Source organism: Microcaecilia unicolor, chromosome 4 (assembly GCF_901765095.1).
Source record: "Microcaecilia unicolor chromosome 4, aMicUni1.1, whole genome shotgun sequence".
Lineage (NCBI taxonomy): Eukaryota > Metazoa > Chordata > Amphibia > Gymnophiona > Siphonopidae > Microcaecilia > Microcaecilia unicolor.
Genome location: NC_044034.1, coordinates 351,785,498 through 351,807,917, shown reverse-complemented (window position 1 = coordinate 351,807,917; position 22,420 = coordinate 351,785,498). Strand labels below are relative to the sequence as shown.

General features: G+C 43.5%; 1 protein-coding gene across 3 annotated transcripts in view; it reads left to right on the top strand.

The window, feature by feature from the left end:
• Positions 1-22,420, top strand: part of C4HXorf58 (chromosome 4 CXorf58 homolog) — a 92,582-nt gene that overhangs the window by 3,222 nt on the left and 66,940 nt on the right. For 2 of the 3 annotated variants that reach the window (XM_030202246.1, XM_030202245.1), the window contains exons 2-3: positions 16,601-16,741; positions 22,223-22,319. In XM_030202246.1, the coding sequence (XP_030058106.1) occupies positions 16,620-16,741; positions 22,223-22,319 (219 nt within the window). In that variant the 5' untranslated portion in view covers positions 16,601-16,619. Of the gene's footprint in view, positions 1-3,027; positions 3,276-16,600; positions 16,742-22,222; positions 22,320-22,420 lie in introns of those variants that run through there. The other variant, XM_030202243.1, reaches the window with a different exon arrangement.

The following is a 22,420-nucleotide window of genomic DNA, read 5'->3' as shown; positions in this document are numbered from 1 at the left end:
CACTATACAGATAATACTACTGAAAATTCATGGTTAGGGGACTTACATGTTTAGCAGCTGTTTCCAGGGCAGGTCCAACACAGTAAGCGAGGTAAGCATGGCAGGAGGGCGCTGCTGCGCCATGCTTACCCTCACCGGTTACCTCAGCTCCCGGACCCTGACAGCAGCCCTGCCTTCGGTTTCCTGCTCCGGTATTTAAACAAAGGTATTAATGGGTAAACATTAGCGAGCGGGCGGGGGTGGACCCGATCGTTGGAGGTGGGGATTGATGTGCGTGCGCTCCTATGGGGCACAGAGTTCAGAGATTGACGTGTCCGCGGCCCTATAGAATGCGGCAGCCGAAGATGTGTCGGATCGGGTGCTTGAGGGTTGCGGTGGTCGCGCTATGGGCGCTGCGAGCTTGAACGCGGTTCTTCCATTGTTGGCGAGGGTCGGGGCGCTCGCACTCAGGAACCTGAGGGATTGGGAGTCATTACTGGTCTCTGCTCTAAGAGAACATGGAAGGGAATTCCACAAAGAAAAAAAGGAAGAAAAAAAACTGTATCCTGAGTTTTTTCCCTTCTGGCCTGAGATGGGGGTGGGAGAATAAGTTGGTGATCATTCAATGAGCGAAGACAGCAAACTGGAGTGTAGGGAATAGTAAGAGAGGCCAGATACTCTGGCTTACCATCCTGATAGAACTCCCCGTAGCAGACTTACAAGGCGAGTCTGGATAACAACACTCACAAGGTGAGGGGGGGAGAGGAATCTTCTGATATTTGGAGTTCAGGAATCAGGTGCTGCTGGGACTGGGGGGAGCAAGAACAGGGTGTTGGCATTGGGGTTCAGGAATTGGGTGCTGCTGGGACTGGGGGGAGCAGGTGGATGGAGGGGAGGGCAGAGGAGGGTTGCTGGACATGGGTGGATGGAGGGGAGGGCAGGGAGAGAATTTTTGGTCATGGATGGAGGGGAGGGGAGGGAAGGGAAGGGAAGACAGGAAGGAGATGCACATGGATGGAGGGGGGAGAGAAGAAATTCTGGACATGGATGGAGGGGAGGGAAGACAGAGGAAGGAGATGCACATGGATGGAGGGGAAGGGAGAGAGAAGAAATGCTGGACATGAATGAATGGAGGGGAGGGCAGGGGGGAGGAGGGCTGCTGGACCCGGGTGGATGGAGTAGAGGGCAGGGGGGGAAGGAGGGCTGCTGGACGAGAGGGCAGGGAGAGAGAAGAAATGTTGGACATGGATGGAGGGGAAGGAAGAGTGAGGAAGGAGATGAGATGAGGGAAAAGGAAGAGAGGAGAAAAAGTTCTTAGGATTTCAGGTTAATTTTTGAAGAGTTTGAAGAGGGGCTATCTCTGTTCTGCATGTGTAACTTCAACGCCAAGTGTGAATAGGGATCTGTTTGTTAGATTGTGAGATTTTGCTAACACATTGTTTTTCAGAGTTGGCAAGACTGTCTGTTCTCATAATTCATGGTCTGTATGCTAATTTGGTTTGTGTCATTTTGATTATAATGGAGCTATAACAGCTTACAGAAATTATTTATAATGAAAACAAAAAAAAAAACACGTTATTTTTCTTCTATACTGGTGTAATTTTTCAATGACGTCATGGCTGGTAAAAGGGGTGTGACTACTGTAGGGGCGAAGCCAGTGAGGCATATTTTCAAAGCACTTAGCCTTCCAAAGTTCCATAGGTTACTATGGAACTTTGGAAGGCTAAATGCTTTGAAAATGAGCCTCATAGTGATCCATCCCCTGGATGGGTAGGGGCGCCGACTAATAGGCTGCAGGAGGGCGCCAGAAACCCTAGGACCGGCCCTGGCTGTTTCTAAACATATAAGTCCCTTTGATTTTTTATTCCATGTTTTTAGTAGTTTTCTGAAGACCAACAGGCTAGAAGCTAATTTGATGTTAAATGGAGGGAGTTTCAAAAGGCTGACCGGATCTCAGAAAGGTTGTCTCTCTGGTACTTATGAGGCACAAGTACTTAGGCACTAGAACAACTTGGCAAGTTATGGTAGAGGGCAGGGCATGAAAGCACGGGGCGGGGGAAGCTAGAAGCTGAGAGAGTTTTACAAAGCTTTTGACAGCCTTGAAGACAAGGACTAGGGTTTTTAACTTGGCTTAACTGAGTATCAAAACCCAGAGCAGAGATTTAACACTGGGGGCAGGGTGCAAAATAGAAAGCTGCCCTGGTCCCTACATAATACAGGGCCCTTAGGTAACATCATAAGTTTTTGCTGGCACCTTACTTTCACTGACCACTAGTCCTAAACTTCAAATTGCAACTGTGTGTGGCTGGCTGGCACACACAGGCTATGCTACAGTTACAGTTAGTTGATTTATAGCCCACCAATACCATTAACTGAGTTGACAGCGAGTTACACTACCAAACCACAATTTCACAATTAACAAACAATCAAAGATGACATCATAATTGTAACTACTATATCTCACTTCCTTGACACATATTTATGAAACTGCCAAGTTTTTAATCCTTATTTAAAACTAGCAAAGCTAAATGTGTGGCTTAATACAAGTGGAAAAAGAATCCATAAACTAGCTGCCTGCTATGCAAATAAAGAAGTAAACAGCTTCTTTGAAGTAATCCCTCAAGGGCTAGGAAAAGAAAATGAAAATAAACTTCAGGTGTTGTCATATTGCCCTAATATCGAAAAGCATACAAGAGAGATCATATATTGAGGAATTTGACCAAATATAATCTTGAATAGTAGACAATCCCATTTAAACAACACCCTACCTTCAATAGGAAGCCAATGTAACTTAATAAGTCAAAGGATGGGTTAGGGTGGCTCTATGGGGCATATTTTTCTCCCAGTTCAGCACTGTTCTATCTGCTTGATGGGGTCATAGATGAAGCAGTGAGCACATCACAACCTGCCAGGTCTCTAATGAAGTGCAGTGCTGTCTGCCCTGCAGCCGTCTCCTCCCTTCAGGTGATTGTATACAGACAGCATTGCCTCTCCCCTGGCCTGCCTCCTTCCTTGATTCTGGCACTTCCTGTTCAGAGACAAGTCACAGAGCCTCTGTATACAGACAGCACTACCTCTCCTATGGCCTGTCTCCTTCCTTAATTACTTTCTGTTCAGAGGCAGGTGACAGGGTCTATGTATACAGACGCACCTGCGTATTCCATCATCACATCAGCTGATGCCGATCAGCAGGCAGGCGCTGGCTGGCACGCACAACAAGCACAGACGCTGCCTCTAGCCAGCCTGCTTGTGTCGGCCCCACGCCACGCCGCCGCGCATGCATCAGAGGAGTTAAGGTAAGCTGGTCGGATTTGTCGGAGGATTGTGTGTGTCTTTTTGAGGGCACCGTCAGGAGTCTGGGGGGGATTTCAGCATTTCCTTGATTTGTCCAGGTTTCTCGGGTCATCACACTGTGTGATGACCCAAGAAACCCAGACAAATCAAGGAAATGCTGAAATCCGCCCGGACTCCCGACGGTGCCCTCAAAAAGAGGACATGTCCGGGGAAATCCGGACGAATGGTAACCCTAGTTATGGGAGGCCAGGGAAGCTCAGGATTCTCCAAAGAAAAGAAAGCGGTTTGTTTCTATTTGGAATAAATATTTGCAAAGTGTTTCCCATAAAGCGAGAAGTGCAGTGTTAAATAAATTTTCTACACAATAAAGAAGGAGAAGGAAGAGTCATGAGGGAGAGGGAGTCTCAGGTTATCTTTGGGGGTGGGCGAGTCTGGACAGGGAATACAATAGACAGAGAGGATAATGGTACATAGAGCTTTAAGAAGCACCAGTAAGGCAGTGTACCTTTACCAACACATTAAATATAGGAAAATGAAGAGGATGGCTATGACTAGAAAGGATTACGAATGAGCATGGAGTATTTAAAAAGAAAGGAGGGGAGGGGAGAATAATAGTAACAAGGGGTTCAATCACGGAATAACGTAAGGTGTTACTATTGGAAATTACGGTTTGAGTTTAATGTAACATGCTGACTATTGTTTCTTTCAGTGTGCATGGCAAAAGTAAAAGTAGTAAGGGGGAGGGGGGGGATAAGAGAGGGTACTGTTATAAAAACAAAAACTGAAAAGAAAGATCTTTGTTAATATATGGTCTAAATATTTACAAAATATCTCCCACAAGGCTAGAAGTGCAGTGCTTAACAAATTGGATACGTCCTAGATAGTGAGACATCCAGCAGATATTTGCTCCGGATTTTGGACCGGTTAAGACCTATAATAGATATTGCTAGTATAATTACCATGAAATAAGTAGATAAAGGTAAAGGAGTAAAATAAAGGGGAGGTTGGGGGGGGGGGAGGGGGAGGAAAGGATGTAAAATAATGATGATGATGTTAGACTAGATGCATATGTACAATTATGACATGACTGAATGTTTACAAAATGTTTGACTTTATTGGTTTTGTTTGACGTGGTACATCATCAATAAAAACCGTTGAAATATAAAAACAAAAACTGATGATAGCAACTTAAGATTAATATACATAAGAACGACAGTTTTACAACTTGTTATGTATGTACTCTAATGGGTGTGTTACCAGGTGAAATCATTAATAAAAAATGTTGACACATAAATAACTGAGCTTACGGAAGGAAAAAATCTTGGAATTTTATAGGGCACAATCTGCTACGCCTCATTCCTTCAGTCATTGGCAAAAAATCTTCTACTACCAACTTATTTTTAATTTTCACTGAATATCCTTTAATAGCAAAGTAGCAAAAAAATGCTTAAACTTAGCTTTAGAGACAATTCCAAAGGCAGGCTGAAGTCACTTCAGTCCATTTGATGATGGCCAGCTTTTTGTGGTCATATTACTGCTCAGTTACTTAAAGACGCTAAGAATCGTATTAGTGATTTGTTTTGTAGAGAACATTAACATAAGCGTTGCCATACTTGGACAGACCTATGGCCTATCAAGTCCAGTATCCTGTTTCCAATAGTGGCCAATCCAGGTCACAACTAGCTAGCAAGGTCCCAAAAGAGTATAACAGATTTTATGCTGCTTGTCCTACAAATAAGCAGTGAATTTTCCCCAAGTCCATCTTAATCATGTTTTATGGATAGGGCTGGCTCTAGGAACTGTGGTGCCGTGAGCCAACTTTTGGTTTGGTTCCCTCCCATTGATGTGCACCCTCCCTCAGGCCATTCTCCCCCCCCCCCCCCATCCTGAATATTGACAACATTTCACTTAACGCTATCCACGTCGGCCCCATGTGTCCTTTCTCTGCCACGCCCCTGTGGAAATAGGAAGTTATGTCAAAGGAGAGGCAGTTGGTGAGATGTCATATGTGTGTGCCCGATGCAAAGAGCTCCTAGCTCTCAGGGAACGTGTCCGTTCTCTTGAGGCTAGAGTAGCAGATTTGGTGGAGCTGAGGGAGACAGAGAGGTACATAGAGGAGACCTACAGGGATGTTGTAGAGAAGTCCCACCTCCAGTCTGGTAGCCCTTGTGCTACCTTGGAGGAGGGAGGTCTCCTAGAAGGAGAGCATCACCCTGGTGAAGTAGGAAGTACTCCCACCAGGGGATGTACTATCCTCTCGCACTGAGGATATGTCTCCAAGTGCTGCCCAGGAGGAAAAGGTTAGGACAGCTGTTGTAGTTAGTGATTCGATCATTAGGCATATAGATAGCTGGGTGGCTGGAGGATCGCCTGGTGACTTGCCTGCCTGGTGCGAAGGTGGCGGACCTCATGCGTCACCTAGATAGGATTTTAGATAGTGCTGGGGAAGAGTTGGCTGTCTTGGTACATGTGGGTACCAATGACATAGGAAAATGTGGGAGAGAGGTTCTGGAAGCCAAATTTAGGCTCTTAGGTAGAAAGCTCAAATCCAGATCCTCTAGGGTAGCATTTTCTGAAATGCTACCTGTTCCACGCGCAGGGCCCAAGAAACAGAGCTCCGGAGTCTCAATGCGTGGATGAGACGATGGTGCAGGGAGGAGGGTTTTAGATTTGTTAGGAACTGGGCAACATTCTGGGGAAGGGGGAGCCTATTCCGAAAGGATGGGCTCCACCTTAACCAGAGTGGGACCAGGCTGCTGGCATCAGCATTTAAAAAGGAGATAGAGCAGCTTTTAAAGTAGAAATGGGGGGAAGGCTGACAGTCGCTCAAAAGTGCATGGTTCGGGATAAGGTATCTTTCAAAGATATCACCAAAGCAGGGAAGATAGGGTATCCTGATGGTGAGGTTACAAAAGAGACCGTAGTAGATCAGGTGTCCCTAAATAAAAATAAAAATCAGACAAAAGATTGCAAATTAGTACTGTCAAGTACTAAGCATGATGTAAATAGGAATAACAAACACAGTTTGAAATGTCTATATGCGAATGCCTTTAGATTTGTCCTTTAGATTGTAAGCTCTTTGAGCAGGGACTGTCATTCTATGTTAAATTGTACAGCGCTGCGTAACCCTAGTAGCGCTTTAGAAATGTTAAATAGTAGTAGTAGTAGTAGTATATGCAAATGCCAGGAACCTAAGAAATAAGATGGGAGAGTTAGAATATATTGCACTAAATGAAAAATTAGATTTATAGGCATCTCTGAGACCTGGTGGAAGGAGGCTAACCAGTGGGTCACTGTCATACCAGGGTACAAATTATATCATAGTGATAGGGTGGATTGAATTGGTGGAGGGGTAGCATTGTATATTAATGAGAGCCTTGAATCAAATAGATTGAAAATGCTGCAGGAAACAAAACACTTCTTGGAATCACTGTGGATTGAAATTCCATGTGTAAAGGGGAAAAGGATAATGATAGGAGTGTACTACCGTCCGCCTGGCCAGGATGAACAGATGGATGCAGAAATGTTAAAGGAAATTAGGGATCCAAACAAACTGGGCAACACAATAATAATGGGTGATTTCAATTTACCCCAATATTGACTGGGTAAATGTAACATCGGGACACGCTAGGGAGGTAAAATTCCTTGATGAAATCAAGGACAGCTTTATGGAGCAGCTGGTACAGGAACCGACGAGAGAAGGAAAAATTCTAGACCTAGTCCTTAGTGGAGCGAATGATCTGATGCGGGAGGTAATGGTGCTGGGACCGCTTGATAACAGTGATCATAATATGATCGGATTTGATATTAGCTTTGAAGTAAGTATACATAGGAAATCAAATACGTTAGCATTTAACTTTAAAAAAGGAGACTATGATAAAATGAATGGTGAAAAGAAAACTTAGAGGAGCGACTGTGAGGGTCAAAAATTTACATCAGGCGTGGATGCTGTTCAAAAACACCATCCTGGAAGCCCAGGCCAAATATATTCCGCATATTAAAAAAGGAGAACGGAAGACCAAACGACAGCCGGCGTAGTTAAATAGTGAGGAGAAGGATGCTATTAGAGTTAAAAGAAAATCCTTCAGAAAATGGATCAAGGAACTGACTGAAAATAATAAGAAACGGCACAAGGAATATCAAGTCAAATGCAAAGCGCTGATAAGGAAAGCTAAGAGGGACTTCGAAAAAAAAGATTGCGTTGGAGGCAAAAACACATAGTAAAATTTTTTTTAGGTACATTAAAAGCAGGAAACCGGCAAAAGAATCAGTTGGACCGCTAGATGACCGAGGAGTAAAAGGGGCGATCAGGGAAGACAAATCCGTAGCGGAGAGATTAAATGAATTCTTTGCTTCGGTCTTCACCGAGGAAGATTTAGGTGGGATACCAGTGCCGGAAATGGTATTCGAAGCTGACGAGGAGAGGGGGAGGGGAGATCCGGGAAATTATAGACCGGTGAGTCTGACGTCTGTGCTGGGCAAAATGGTAGAGACTATTATTAAGAACAAAATTACAGAGCATGTTCAAAAGAATGGATTAATGAGACATTGTCAACATGGATTTAGTGAAGAGAAATCTTGCCTCATCAATCTACTACATTTATTTGAAGGGGTGAACAAACGTGGATAAAGAGGAGCCGGTTGATATTGTGTATCTGGATTGTCAGAAGGCGTTTGACAAAGTACCTCATGAAAGACTCCAGAGGAAATTGGAGAGTCATGGGATAGGAGGTAGTGTTCTATTGTGGATTAAAAACTGGTTAAAAGATAGAAAACAGAGAGTAGGGTTAAATGGACAGTATTCTCAATGGAGAAGGGTAGTTAGTGGGGTTCCCCAGGGCTCTGTGCTGGGACCGATTCTTTTTAACATATTTATAAATGACCTAGAGATGGGAGTAACTAGTGAGGTAATTAAATTTGCTGATGACACAAAGTTATTCAAAGTCGGTAACTTGCGAGAAGATTGTGAAAAATTACAGAAGGACCTTACGAGACTGGGCGGCTAAATGGCAGATGACGTTTAATGTGAGCAAGTGCAAGGTGATGCATGTGGGGAAAAAAGAACCCGAATTATAGCTACGTCATGCAAGGTTCCACGTTAGGAGTTACGGACCAAGAAAGGTATCTGGGTGTCGTCATTGATGATAGGTTGAAACCTTCTGCTCAGTGTGCTGCTGCGGCTAAGAAAGCAAATAGAATGTTAGATATTATTAGGAAAGGAATGGAAAACAAAATTGAGGATGTTATAATGCCTTTGTATCGCTCCATGGTGTGACCGTACCTCAAATTTAATTCTGGTCGCCGCATCTCACAAAAGATATAGTGGAATTAGAAAAGGTGCAGAGAAGGGCAACGAAAATGATAAAGGGGATGGGATGACTTCCCTATGAGGAAAGGCTAAAGTGGCTAGGGCTCTTCAGCTTGGAGAAAAGGTGACTGAGGAGAGATATGATAGAGGTCTGTAAAATAATGAGTGGAGTTGAACGGGTAGATGTGAAGCGTCTATTCACGCTTTCCAAAAATACTAGGTCTAGGAGGCATGCAATGATGCTACAATGTAGTAAATTTAAAACGAATCAGAGAAAATTTTTCTTCACTCAACGTGTAATTAAACTTTGGAATTTGTTGCCAGAGAATGAGTGGAGGAGTGGCCTAGTGGTTAGGGTGGTGGACTTTGGTCCTGGGGAACTGAGGTCAATTCCCACTTCAGGCACAGGCAGCTCCTTGTGACTCTGGGCAAGTCACTTAACCCTCCATTGCCCCATGTAAGCCGCATTGAGCCTGCCATGAGTGGGAAAGTGCGGGGTACAAAAGTAACAAAAAAAAATGTGGTAAAGGCGGTTAGCTTAGTGGAGTTTAAAAAAGGTTTGGACGGCTTCCTAAAGGAAAAGTCCATAGACCGTTATTAAATGAACTTGGGGAAAATCCACTATTTCTGAGATAAGCAGTATAAAATGTTTTGTACATTTTTGGGATCTTGCCGGATATTTGTGACCTGGATTGGCCACTGTTGGAAACAGGATGCTGGGCTTGATGGACCTTTGGTTTTTCCCAGTATGGCAATACTTATGTACTCCTGCACATGCAGTGCCACCAGGTAAGCTCTGGGCTAGCTTGACCTAGGGCCAATGACATCACAGGCTTAGGCATTTGGCGCCCTTTATCTCCGGCACCATGGGCCAGAGCCTCACCTGGTCCATAAGTTAAGCTGGCCCTGCTTATGGACCTTTCTTTTAGGAGAGTAGCCAAACCTTTTTTAAACCCTGCTAAGCTAACTGCTTTCACCACATTTTCTGTCAATGAATTTGAGTTTAATTACACATTGAGGGCTCTGTTTATTAAGCTGCGCTATAGGCACGCAAACATTTTAGCACACGCTAAAAATTTGTGTATGCTAACGATAGAGACATCCATAGGAATATAATGGGTGTCTCTATTGTTAGCGCGTGCTAATTTTTAGCGTGCGCTAAAAAGTTAGCATGCCTACAATGCGACTTAGTAAACAGGGCCCTAAATGAAGAGGGGAGATGTGATAGAGGTCTATGAAATAATGAGTGGAGTTGAATGGGTAGATGTGAAGCGTCTGTTTACATTTTCCAAAAATACTAGGACTAGGGGGCATGTGATGAAGCTACAAAGTAGTAAATTTAAAACGAATCGGAGAAAATATTTCTTCACTCAACGTGTAATTAAACTCTGGAATTCTTTGCCAGAGAATTTGGTAAAGGCAGTTAGTGGAGTTTTAAAAAGGCTACCTAAAGGAAAAATCCATAGACCATTATTAAATGGACTTGGGGAAAATCCACTATTTCTGGGATAAGCAGTATAAAATGTTTTGTACTTTTTGGGGATCTTGCCAGGTATTTGTGACCTGGATTGGCCACTAGGATGCTGGGCTTGATGGACCTTTGGTCTGTCCCAGTATGGCAATACTTATGTACTTATAAATTTACTACTTAGTAAATGCCCCCTAATCCTTGTAGTTTTGGAAAGACCAAATAAGTGATTCACGTCTACCCTTTTCACTCCAGAATAGTATTTTTTAATATTTCTGTCCTTTACACCGCGTGTTATATTCATGCCATTATAGTGCACAGCCATTTAAAAAAAATTACTGCAGGAGCACTTTACTGCTTCGTACTTTGAAGGCGGTAAGCACTCCTTCATAATCTGCGCGTTGTAATGTAGATGCTCTAACTGGTTAGCACAGAAACGCACACTCTCCACCCTGACACGTCTCCTCAAAAATAAACACAAAAACGTATTTAGTGTGTGCACATTTATTTATTTATTATTTATTTCTTGTGCATTTATATCCCACATTTTCCCACTCATGCAGGCACAATGTGGCTTACAAAAATTCAAAACCAACCTATGTTGCTATAGCGCATTCCACGCTAGTCTATTTTTTGTTGTATTAGCGCTTAGTATAGCTGTAAAAGGGCCCCAGAGTGACTTAACAGAGAAAGTTTAGAAAATTGTTTAGGCAGAGATTTGAATTTCTCAGTCATGTAATACATAAAAGCAAAATACTTTGGGAAGCATATGGGATCCCTGATAACAACTCTCATGTATTTCTTAGTAAAGCTTGTGCATTGGGGAAGAAATATATACGCAACCATTGGTTACAGGGTGAGTCTCCCTCTTTCTGGTATTGGAGAAACGGTAACATGTGTTAGTGCTATGGGAGGCACGGGCTGCTCAAGCAACCCAAAGAAGCAAAAAGGCTTTTCTGTCTATTTGGAATATTTTTTTTTTACAAAATATCACCCACAAGGCTAGAAGTGCAGTACTGAATCAATTCCTTAGTGCGTTATAAATTAGTTATTGTCTCGCCATAGTCTGTCTGGGGTCCTCTGCCTCGTTTGGGGGGTGGGTGTAGGAATTTTGGATGCGCTTATTTCCATAGATGACCTGAAGTCATAAGAGTCCAGATGACAGACCATCTTAGTTGTAGTTTTAAGGACAGGGGTTATGAGGTAGGGAGGCAGTAGGGGGGGTTTTCAAAACTGGAATCCTACATTTACTCAGTTGAGTGCTGTGCGGTGTTTTGTCCACTTTTTTTCTCATTGTCTTCTCATTACTATGTAACAGACTAATGACATTGGCTAGAACTTAAAAATCATGAAATCTTAAGATGAATATGAAAGGTTGGGTGGGAGGTGGGGAGTTAGGTTTAGGAATGAAAATTGTTAAAAAGTATTGAACTACACATGTTTCTGTTTGAATTACTGTAGTTTTATTCATTTGTTCAATAAAAATAGTTTAAAGTTACATATTTGTATATAGAAAGAGACAAATATATTTTTATGGTTATAAAATTACCTCCTATATGTCTGTGTATATATAACAGGCCACCTATATGTGAAGGCCAGGTAGGTACCTGTTTTTAGTCCATTTTATAAATTTACATAGCTGCCTATCGCCTATGTTTACTAAGATGCGCTATAGGCGTGGTTAATGCATGTTAAACGCTAACGTGCCCATAGAAATATATAGGTGTGTTAAAAACGCTAACGTACCTTAGTAAACATACCCCTATATGTTTTTATAAAATACTGGGGAGGGAAATAGCAGAAATCTTGGCTAGACTGAAGTCATAGATGTTTATGCCAGCTCAGGAGCAAGCATAACAACAAAAAGAGAGGGAACTAAAGCGCACAGTACTACAAAGCAACACAATAGAAGCAGCACTAAGGGCTTCCAGAACTAGGAAAGCAAAAATGTAAGACCAGACATAGGCCGTGTTTCGGCAGCTGCACCTGCGTTGGGGGTCTGCAATGTGCATTTGTCAAAGTCAAAGTCACTATTAAAAGCTCAGAACTGCAGCTTTACAATCCGCATCTGGGAATCAATGGCATCATTGCCATGGCTGAATGCCAAACTGCACCAAAAACAGGAGCAGGCATAAACATTAGTTTGTAAAGTATGCATGTAAATCATAACTTTGCATGTGTACCCCCCCCCCCCCCCAAACTCTGCTTCAGAGCATGCCTACACCAGTGTTGTTCAAAATACTAGGTCCAAGTATTTAAGTAAAAATAAACATCTATTTTAATACTTAAGTAAAAGTACAGTGAAGAACACATTTTTAAAAAGTGAAAGTAAAAAAGTTATTGCCTAATAGAATACTTTTTATGTAAAAAGCAAAAGTACTACAACTATGATGAATGCAACTATTGTTAACATTTTTATCCCTACAACCTTATTGCTCTACAATTCAATTCACTTTGCTTTTAGTAAAATTACATTTTGAAAATGACTGTTAAAATACTGAACCTGTTGGCAGCTTTCTCTTTGCCAACACCTGTAAAGATCCCTGTACCTCTCTGTCTCTGCTGGATCCTGTAGCCTAAAGCCTGCATTAGTAACTGCTAAGGCTGTAGTGATCATTGGACTTTCTCTATGCCTGTTCATGGAGTCCCACTACCGTGTGTCCATTCATGCACTTTCCTTTGGAGCCATAGTTGGTGGTAGGAACAATGATAAGCTGGGTCCCAGGGCATAAATTTGGAAAGGTGTCCGAAGGGCTGCCAGCAGGCCATATCTTCTGCTTCAGGCAAGCTTGGGGCCTCTGTGCATAGGGACCCAGGTTGTAGAACCCCTGGCCTTGGGCAGGAGGAGTCTGTTTTGCTGGCTGGGCTCTGCCCTTAGTCCTGGCCTACAGTTTATGCAGAGGAGACTTTCAATGTGCTGCTTATACTTAGAATTAAAACCTTTGTTAAAACTCTCTTATACATAAGAAACCAAGAGTGTCTGGGATCAAAATTAAAACTTAACAGAAGAGGACTAAATTTGGAGTAGGATGAAAACCAGGGAAAAGACACTTTGAAACTGAAAATGAGTCAGATCAGCGTGGGTGTTCCTGAGAAACACATCTCCAAAATTATGCATTTACATAGGAGAGGGTGTTAGTAGCTGCAGAATAGAAACAGTGGTGCACTAAAATATAGCAGGTATAGAACTGCTCCTGTCAAACTGCCTCTCCCCTCAGGGCCTCCCCCCTCCCCCTGGGCCAAAATTTTGCTGAGGGCTCCCCATGGTAGGGAAATGGGAATACTGTCCTCCAGGGGTGTAATCACGAGTGGGCTCATGCCCACCCAATCTGTCTGATCTTCCAATTGGTATTGGTCTTCTAGGCCAGTGTTTCCCAAGTCCAATCCTGGAGTACCCCCTTGCCAGTCAGGTTTTCAGGATATCCACAATAAATTTGCATGAGCTTGATTTTCATACACTGTCTCCATTATATGCTAATCTCTTTAATGCATATTCATTGTGGCTATCCTGAAAACCTGACTGGCAAGGGGGTACTCCAGGACTGGACTTGGAAAACACTGTTCTAGGCGCCGGTTAGGCTGTTTACCAGCTCATCTCCGCACCACGGCTGCTCTCTAGTGCCGCTGCTGTCGTAGTGCTCTGCTATCACCAGTGCCTGCTGCCTTGCCCCCCAGTGCCCTCGTAGCACTCATGCTACCGAACAACAGAAAATCTGCCTTCCTCATGGCTTGGCTGTGCGTCCACTGTACCTGTGGGCCAGCATTGAGTTTGAGCTCTCCCTAGGACCTATTCTCTTTACTGGAGTCTGGACTCAATTGGGCCCTCGGTGATCAGCCTTCAGTTCAGCCCCAGGCCTCGGCACTCCCCCACGGCCACAAATAGTCACAGGAGCCAGCACAGTCTGCAGTGCACTGCACCACATAGTGTGCAACTGCAGTCTATTGGGAAGCTGAAGCTCAGGTAAAACAAATGTTTAATTTTTAATTATGTAATGCTGGTGGGCTTCTGGGTGGGAGTGGACTCTTCACTGCCTGGGGGGGGGGGGGGGGAAGAGGTATATTACTTTCCTCGCCCTTAATTGTCTTGTCTGTCTGTATTTTTAGATTGTAAGCTCTATCGAGCAAGGACTGTCACTCTGTGTCAGGTGTTCAGCGCTGCATGCGTCTGGTAGCGCTATACAAATGTTAATAATAATAATAACATTCCATGTAGAAGCCTGCCCTTGCAGATGAGCAATGCAGCTGCACAGGCTTCTGTTTCTGTGAGTCTGATGTCCTGCACGTACGTGCAGGACGTCAGACTCACAGAAACAGAAGCCTGCGTGGCTGCCTTGTTGATCTGCAAGGGCAGGGTTCTACATGGAATGTTGCTAGTGGAGGAGTAGCCTAGTGGTTAGTGCAGTTGAACATAGAATGTTGCTACTATTGAGATTCTAGATGGAATGTTTTGGCTCCTAACCACTACTCAATTCCCCTCTCCTTGTTCCTTCTCACCCAGTACTTTCCTCGCCCTTAATTGTCTTGTCTGTCTGTATTTTTAGATTGTAAGCTCTATCGAGCAAGGACTGTCACTCTGTGTCAGGTGTTCAGCGCTGCGTGCGTCTGGTAGCGCTATACAAATGTTAATAATAATAATAACATTCCATGTAGAAGCCTGCCCTTGCAGATGAGCAATGCAGCTGCACAGGCTTCTGTTTCTGTGAGTCTGATGTCCACGTACGTGCAGGACGTCAGACTCACAGAAACAGAAGCCTGCGTGGCTGCCTTGTTGATCTGCAAGGGCAGGGTTCTACATGGAATGTTGCTAGTGGAGGAGTAGCCTAGTGGTTAGTGCAGTTGAACATAGAATGTTGCTACTATTGAGATTCTAGATGGAATGTTTTGGCTCCTAACCACTACTCAATTCCCCTCTCCTTGTTCCTTCTCACCCAGTACTTTCCTCGCCCTTAATTGTCTTGTCTGTCTGTATTTTTAGATTGTAAGCTCTATCGAGCAGGGACTGTCTCTCTGTGTCAGGTGTTCAGCGCTGCGTGTGTCTGGTAGCGCTATACAAATGTTAATAATAATAATAATTTATTGTAATGTTGGTGGGGTGGGCTCAGTCCCCAAGTTTAAAAAAGAAAAGTTATATATTTCATGTTCGTGGGTTTTTGGGTGGGGATGGTCTCTGGAGTGCCCAGGTTAAAAAACAAAAAAACAACAACAAAGTTTTATATTTATATGTAGGTGGCAGGGGTATAGCCAGACCTCAGCGGGCGGGGGGGGGGGGGGGGGGGGGGGGGAGGGGGAGGGTCCAGAGCCCAAAGTGGGGGCCCATGCCCCTGTGGCCCCCCCTAGCTATGCCCCTGATAGGCGGGTTTCTGGATGGGGTACGCTCTGCAGTGCCCAAGACATTAAAAAAAATAAAATGTTTTATATTTAATGCTGCTGTGCTTCAGAGTGGGGGGGGGGGGGAGATAGGGGAGATGCCAGACCAATGGGGGAATAGGTAGGGGGTAGGACAGGGCTGACGCTAGGCTACAGGGAGGGGAGGTTGGCTAGGGCTAGCCACGGGATGGATTGTGGAAAAGGGAAGGGCTGATGCAGAACTACGGGGATGGATGGGGGGTAGGGAAGGGCTGGGCTGATGCCAGCCTACAGGTATTATTTTGTAGTATCTCAAGAAACACTGCTTATACCTATATACATAGTGCCCACCCATATTAGCTCTGGGCCCTGGTTCTGGGCACACTCAAAATATTAGGTCTGGCTATTCTGCTGCTGTCTTCCTGTTTCCCCCGCCTTAGATTTTTAGAAGGCAAAGAGAGACAGACCTACCTACTTTTGATGAAGTTGCTGCACTGCCTCCCACCAGCTTTCGTCAATAAAATTACTCAAAGTTGTCTGGCAGCCAGAGAAGCACTTTAGGGTTTTTTTTTTTTTAGCCTTCAGCTTGGCAAAAGGGCTTAAGTGCTTCTCTGGCTGCCAAAGGGTGGTACTCGGGGCCAGCCCAAGGGTATCTGATGTGCAAGGCAAATCTTCAGCCATGTGTACCACCTCCAGGACAGCATGAAGGCCCTACCCACTTCATAGTTAAGCATCTCCTCTTCCCTTGCCTGCTTTCCACATAGTTCAGGATCTCATCTTCCTTGCCAGGCTTGCTGACACCCCTCTTCCTTCACCCGAACTGTAAAGGAGCAGAGCAAGGGGCCTTCTGTCACAGGCCCTTGCTCAACCGCTGTTGTATGCAGCACCCTTCCAATGTACACTGTATGCCGGAGGGTATGGGACACAATAGTACTTTAATGCTGGAAGGCCTCCCAAAGCTCTGATAGCAGCATTGAAGTACTACACAGGGGCTGCTTAACACCAAACCTCTCACCACCACATACACACATAATTCTGCGCACGTATATATATATATATATATATATATATATATATATATATATATATATATATATATACCTGGCCTTTAAAGGGAAAGGGAGAATATTTGGTTAGTTGTGAATGCTGTTTTAAGTATAGAAAATAAATGTTCTAATTCTTGTTTGAAATGTTTTAATTTGCAGTTCTTCAGCTTTTTGCATAATGGATGTGCCTTTCTCATCTAATTCCATTAATCTGCCAGCTGCTGATCCATCAAACTTCCCCAGTGAAACATCACAGGGAGTCAGTGACACAAGAGTGGTACAGCTAGATACATCAATTGAGTAAGTTTTTTGTATTCTGTTGTTTTATAAAGTACTAGTAAAAAAGCCCCGTTTCTGATGCAAATGAAACAGGGGCTAGCAATGTTTTCTTCTGTGTGCATGTGGGAGTGTGTGTGTCCCTGCCCTCTGGCCTCTCTCCCCTCCCCCCTCTGAGTCCTTCACTGTTACAGAGCCAGCGATTTGATTTCATGCTCTGCTGTTTTCCTTCACTGACTGTGTTACAGAGAGGGCGGGGCAGACACTCATAGGGAAACCAGATATCTCGCCCCCTTCACACTTCCGGCTGGAGGCTTCATAGAACGTTGGTTTTGCCTTTTATATAGAGAGATTTTTTAAAATGTCCTCAAATGATGCTCTATAATCTCCCATCTTTATTCCTTGCCCTTCAGTATGGCAAGATAGCATTGTTTCTTTGTTTTCACTGTCACCCCCCCATCACCATCATCCCAATCTTTCTCCCCACCCCACACACCAACACCATTCAGCGTCATTCCATCTATCCCCGTCTCCCCACCACTATCCAGCATTGTCCCGTCTCTGTCTCTATATCCTCCATCGAGCATCTCCCATTCACTCACTTTGTCATTGGCTGTTCTGCCCGTCCCACTGCTTCCCTGGGTCTACAGGTGGCAGCCAACAGCAAACAGAGTGCAGGTACAGGGACATTGCCCTGTGCATTCCACTGCTGGCTCTGCCTGTCCCCAAAACAAGAAGTTATATTGGCATTGAATATCAGGGATTGGAAGCCTGACAAAAAAAAACAAACTGTATTTTACCTTCAGTCTCATGTCACATATAGAAATTCCATAGTCTAAATAGAATCAGTTTAGGTTAACAACATAGGGGTATAAGTTGTGGCATGCTGGGTCAGACCAAAGGTCCATTATGTCTCAGGCAGTGCCAACTATGGTGACTAGTAAGTAGTATTATTTATCTTTCCCCCTAAACCTACCTCTCCTCACCCCCCCTTTCTCTATTTCTGTGGATGGCACTCTCATTCTCCCTGCCTCATCAGCTCGGAACCTTGGGATCATCTTTGACTCCTCTCTCTCCTTCTCTGCTCATATTCAACAGCTTGCCAAAACCTGTTGTTACTTTCTGTATAACATTAGCAAAATCCGTCCCTTCATCTCTGAGCACTCTACCAGAACCCTTATCCACACTCTTATCACCTCTCATCTTGATTATTGTAACCTGCTTCCACCAGCCTCCCTCTTAGCCATCTCTCTCCTCTTCAATCAGTCCAAAACTCTGCTGCGCGACTCATTTTCCACCAGAGTCGCTATGCTCACATTAACCCCCTCCTTAAATCACTTCATTGGCTCCCTATCCGTTTCCATATTCAGTTCAAGCTTCTCTTATTGACCTATAAGTGTATTCACTCTGCCGCTCCCCAGTACCTCTCCACTCTTGTCTCTCCCTACTCCACCCCTCTGGTACTCCGTTCTGTAGATAAATCTCTCTTATCCGTCCCCTTCTCCTCTACTGCTGATTCTAGACTCCGTTCCTTTTGTCTTACTGCACCTCATGCCTGGAATAGACTTCCCGAGCCTGTGCATCTAGCTGTTTTCAAGTCCAAACTTAAAGCCCACCTCTTTACCACTGCTTTTTGACTCCTAACCACTACTCACTTACCCTGTCCTTTAACCTCACCTTTTATTTCCTTACCCTTAATTGTTCTGTCTGTTTACCTGTCTTATCTAGATTGTAAGCTCTTTGAGCAGGGACTGTCTTTTTTTGTGTATGGTGTACAGCGCTGCGTATGCCTTGTAGAGCTATAGAAATGATAAATAGTAGTAGTAGTATTAATTTGGATTTTGCTCACACCTTTTTCATTAGTAATAGCTCAAAGTGAGTTACATTCAGTATCCTAAGGTATTTCCCTGTCTCTGGAGGGCTCACAATCTAAATTTTGAACCTGAGGCAATGGAGGAGTAAGTGACTTGCCCAAGATCAAAAGGAGCAGGAGTGGGATTTCACTTGGGCACCCCCGGATGTCAAGCCCAGTGCTTTAACTACAGGCTGATCTATTCCTTGTTGCTCACTAGAGAGGTAGCCTAATGGTTCATGCAGTGGGCTGAGAATCTGGGGAACTGGGTTTGATTTCACCGCAGCTGCTTGTGACGCTGGGCAAGTCGCTTAACTCTGCATTGCCCCAGGTATAAAACTTAAGATTGTGAGCCCACCAGGGGCAGAGAAAGTACCTGTATATAATATATATATTTATGGGCTGTTCGTCTAAGAAATTTTCCAGACCATTTTATTAGATGCATTGACTTATATCCTCTGGCAACAAATTCCACAGATGGAGAACAATTGTATGTTAAGTGAATAAATTCAAACTTGTGTTAGTTTTATCAAGTGTCCTCTAATTTTGGCACTGTTTTAAAGGTAGACAACTGTTCCTTATTTAACTATTCCATTCTATACTGTTATAAAAACAAAAACTGATGATAGCAACTTAAGATTAATGTTAGGAGTTACGGATCAAGAAAGGGATCTGGGTGTCGTCGTCGATGATACGCTGAAACCTTCTGCTCAGTGTGCTGCTGCGGCTAGGAAAGCAAATAGAATGTTGGGTGTTATTAGGAAGGGTATGGAGTCCAGGTGTGCGGATGTTATAATGCCGTTGTATCGCTCCATGGTGCGACCGCACCTGGAGTATTGTGTTCAGTACTGGTCTCCGTATCTCAAAAAAGATATAGTAGAATTGGAAAAGGTACAGCGAAGGGCGACGAAAATGATAGTGGGGATGGGACGACTTTCCTATGAAGAGAGGCTGAGAAGGCTAGGGCTTTTCAGCTTGGAGAAGAGACGGCTGAGGGGAGATATGATAGAAGTGTATAAAATAATGAGTGGAATGGATCGGGTGGATGTGAAGCGACTGTTCACGCTATCCAAAATACTAGGACTAGAGGGCATGAGTTGAAGCTACAGTGTGGTAAATTTAAAACGAATCGGAGAAAATGTTTCTTCACCCAACGTGTAATTAGACTCTGGAATTCGTTGCCGGAGAACGTGGTACGGGCGGTTAGCTTGACGGAGTTTAAAAAGGGGTTAGATAGATTCCTAAAGGACAAGTCCATAGACCGCTATTAAATGGACTTGGAAAAATTCCGCATTTTTAGGTATAACTTGTCTGGAATGTTTTTACGTTTGGGGAGCGTGCCAGGTGCCCTTGACCTGGATTGGCCACTGTCGGTGACAGGATGCTGGGCTAGATGGACCTTTGGTCTTTCCCAGTATGGCACTACTTATGTACTTATGTACATAAGAATGACAGCTTTACAACTCTAATGGATGTGTTACCAGGTGGAATCATCAATAAAAATATTGACACATAACTATTCCATTCTACTCATAATTTTATAAACTTCTGTCATATACCTATCAGTTTTCTCTTTTCCTAGCTGAAGAACCCTAACCTGTTCAGCCTTTCTTCACAGGGGAACTGTTCCATTCTCTTAAGTCATTTTTGTTGCCTTTCACTGTACTTTTTGTAGTTCAGCTATCTTTTTTGAAATGCTGTGATCAGAAGAATACACACCACCATAGATTAAGAACTAAGGCCAGACTTGCATGGTCTGTGTTCCGCAAATGACAAGATTAATTCAGATAGACCGGCACGGGCTTTCACGGCAACTCTAGTAGTTGGAATCTAAGGACAGTGCCAAGCAGACTTCTATGGTCAATGTCCCAGAAATGCCAAAGAAAGACCAGACCTAATATTTTATATCACATTCATTATTGGTTTAATCATGAATTGATAATAAGTGTGACTGGGGTAGACTAGATGGACTGTTCAGGTCTTTATCTGCCATCATTTACTGTGTTACTAAAGGGCTCATTTTCAAAAGAGAAAAACGTCCAAAATGTTATAAAGCAGCATTTGGACGTTTTTCTTCTCAAAACGTCCAAATTGGTATTTTCAAAACCTATTTTGCAGACATTTATCTATGCAGTTCATCTGTAGTGCATCCAAATCACATGGTGGCATTTCGTAGGTGGGTTTAGGGCAGTCCTAACACTTGGACGTTCTGCAGCCATAATGGAACAATACTAAAACTTGTAGGGCTAAAACTTAAACATTTTGGTCTAGACCTATTTTTAGAATGAATAAGGCATAAAAAGATGCCCCCTAAATGACCAGATGATCACTGGAGAGAATTGGGGATGACCCCCCACCCCCCTTTACTCCCCCAGTGGTCACCGATCTCCTCCCACCCCCAAGGATGGGAATAAAAATGTTACCAGTCTCTATGCCAGCGTCAGATATAACCAGGTCCGTTAGAGAAGCATGCAGGTTAAAGCCCAGTGCTTTAACTACAGGCTGATCTATTCCTTGTTGCTCACTGGAGAGGTAGCCTAATGGTTCATGCAGTGGGCTGAGAATCTAGACTGAAAGCCCACCTCTTTCACATTGCTTTTGACTCGTAACCACTTGTAACCACTCGCCTCCACCTACCCTCCTCTCTTCCTTCCCGTTCACATTAATTGATTTGATTTGCTTACTTTATTATTTTTTTTTTGTCTATTAGATTGTAAGCTCTTTGAGCAGGGACTGTCTTTCTTCTATGTTTGTGCAGCGCTGTGTATGCCTTGTAGCGCTATAGAAATGCTAAATAGTAGTAGTAGGTCCCTGGAATAGTCTAGTGGTCAGTGCAGTGCACTATAGATAGGTGGACCCAGGTCCATACCTCCCCTTACCTGTTATACTTGTGGTGGAAACCGTGAGCCCTCACAAACTGTGGTGTACAGTTGGGAGCAGTGGGTTTTGGAAGTCTCACCATACAATTAAGGGAGCAACAGTGAGATGTGTACCAGGGAGCGTTTATATGAAGTTCACTGCAGTTGCTGTCAAGGGATATCTGGGGAACCAGTCTACTAAAAATGCTGGCTCCTGTTACATCCAAATAGTTTGATTTTCTACATTTTTCACTTGGATGTGGGTTTTTTTTTTCCTAAAATGGCCTAAGCATATACAGCACAAAACCTTGTTACAAATGATATAAAAAAAAAAAAAGATAGACGTTTTGCTTTTTCGAAAATGGCTGTATTTGCTATTCAGATTCTAGATGTTTTAAACAAGACGTCCAAAGTTGAACTTAGATGTCATATTGAAAATGCCCCTTCACTTCCACTTCAGAAGGAAGAGATCCTCAGAAGCTTAGCGGAGATTGGGTGGCAGAGCCGGTGGGGGGAGGCGGGGCTAGTGCTGGGCAGACTTCTACTGTCTGTGCCCTGAAAATCACAGATACAAATCAAGGTCAGGTATACACGTAAAGTAGCACATATGAGTTTATCTTGTTGGGCAGACTGGATGGACCGTGCAGGTCTTTCTCTGCTGTCATCTACTATGTTACTATGTTCTTTATAGAGACATTGCATTCTCAATTTTATTTCATTTTTTTCTGAATTAGTCTAACATTCTGTTTGCTTTTTGACTACATTGTGATTTAAACCTATATTTATTTCTTCTAGGAAAGAAAGACTTGCAGCTGAAGTTATTCAACGAGCCTGGATATCTTGGAGGAATAGAAACCTTTTCAAACTGCTAAAGCATGCTGCCCGAGCAGCTGTATGTTTTGTAACTTAACATTATTCATTCTGGATCTAGTATGGTACTTCTAGAAACAATACATCCTAGACATTAACGTTTCAATTTAATGCATCAAACAG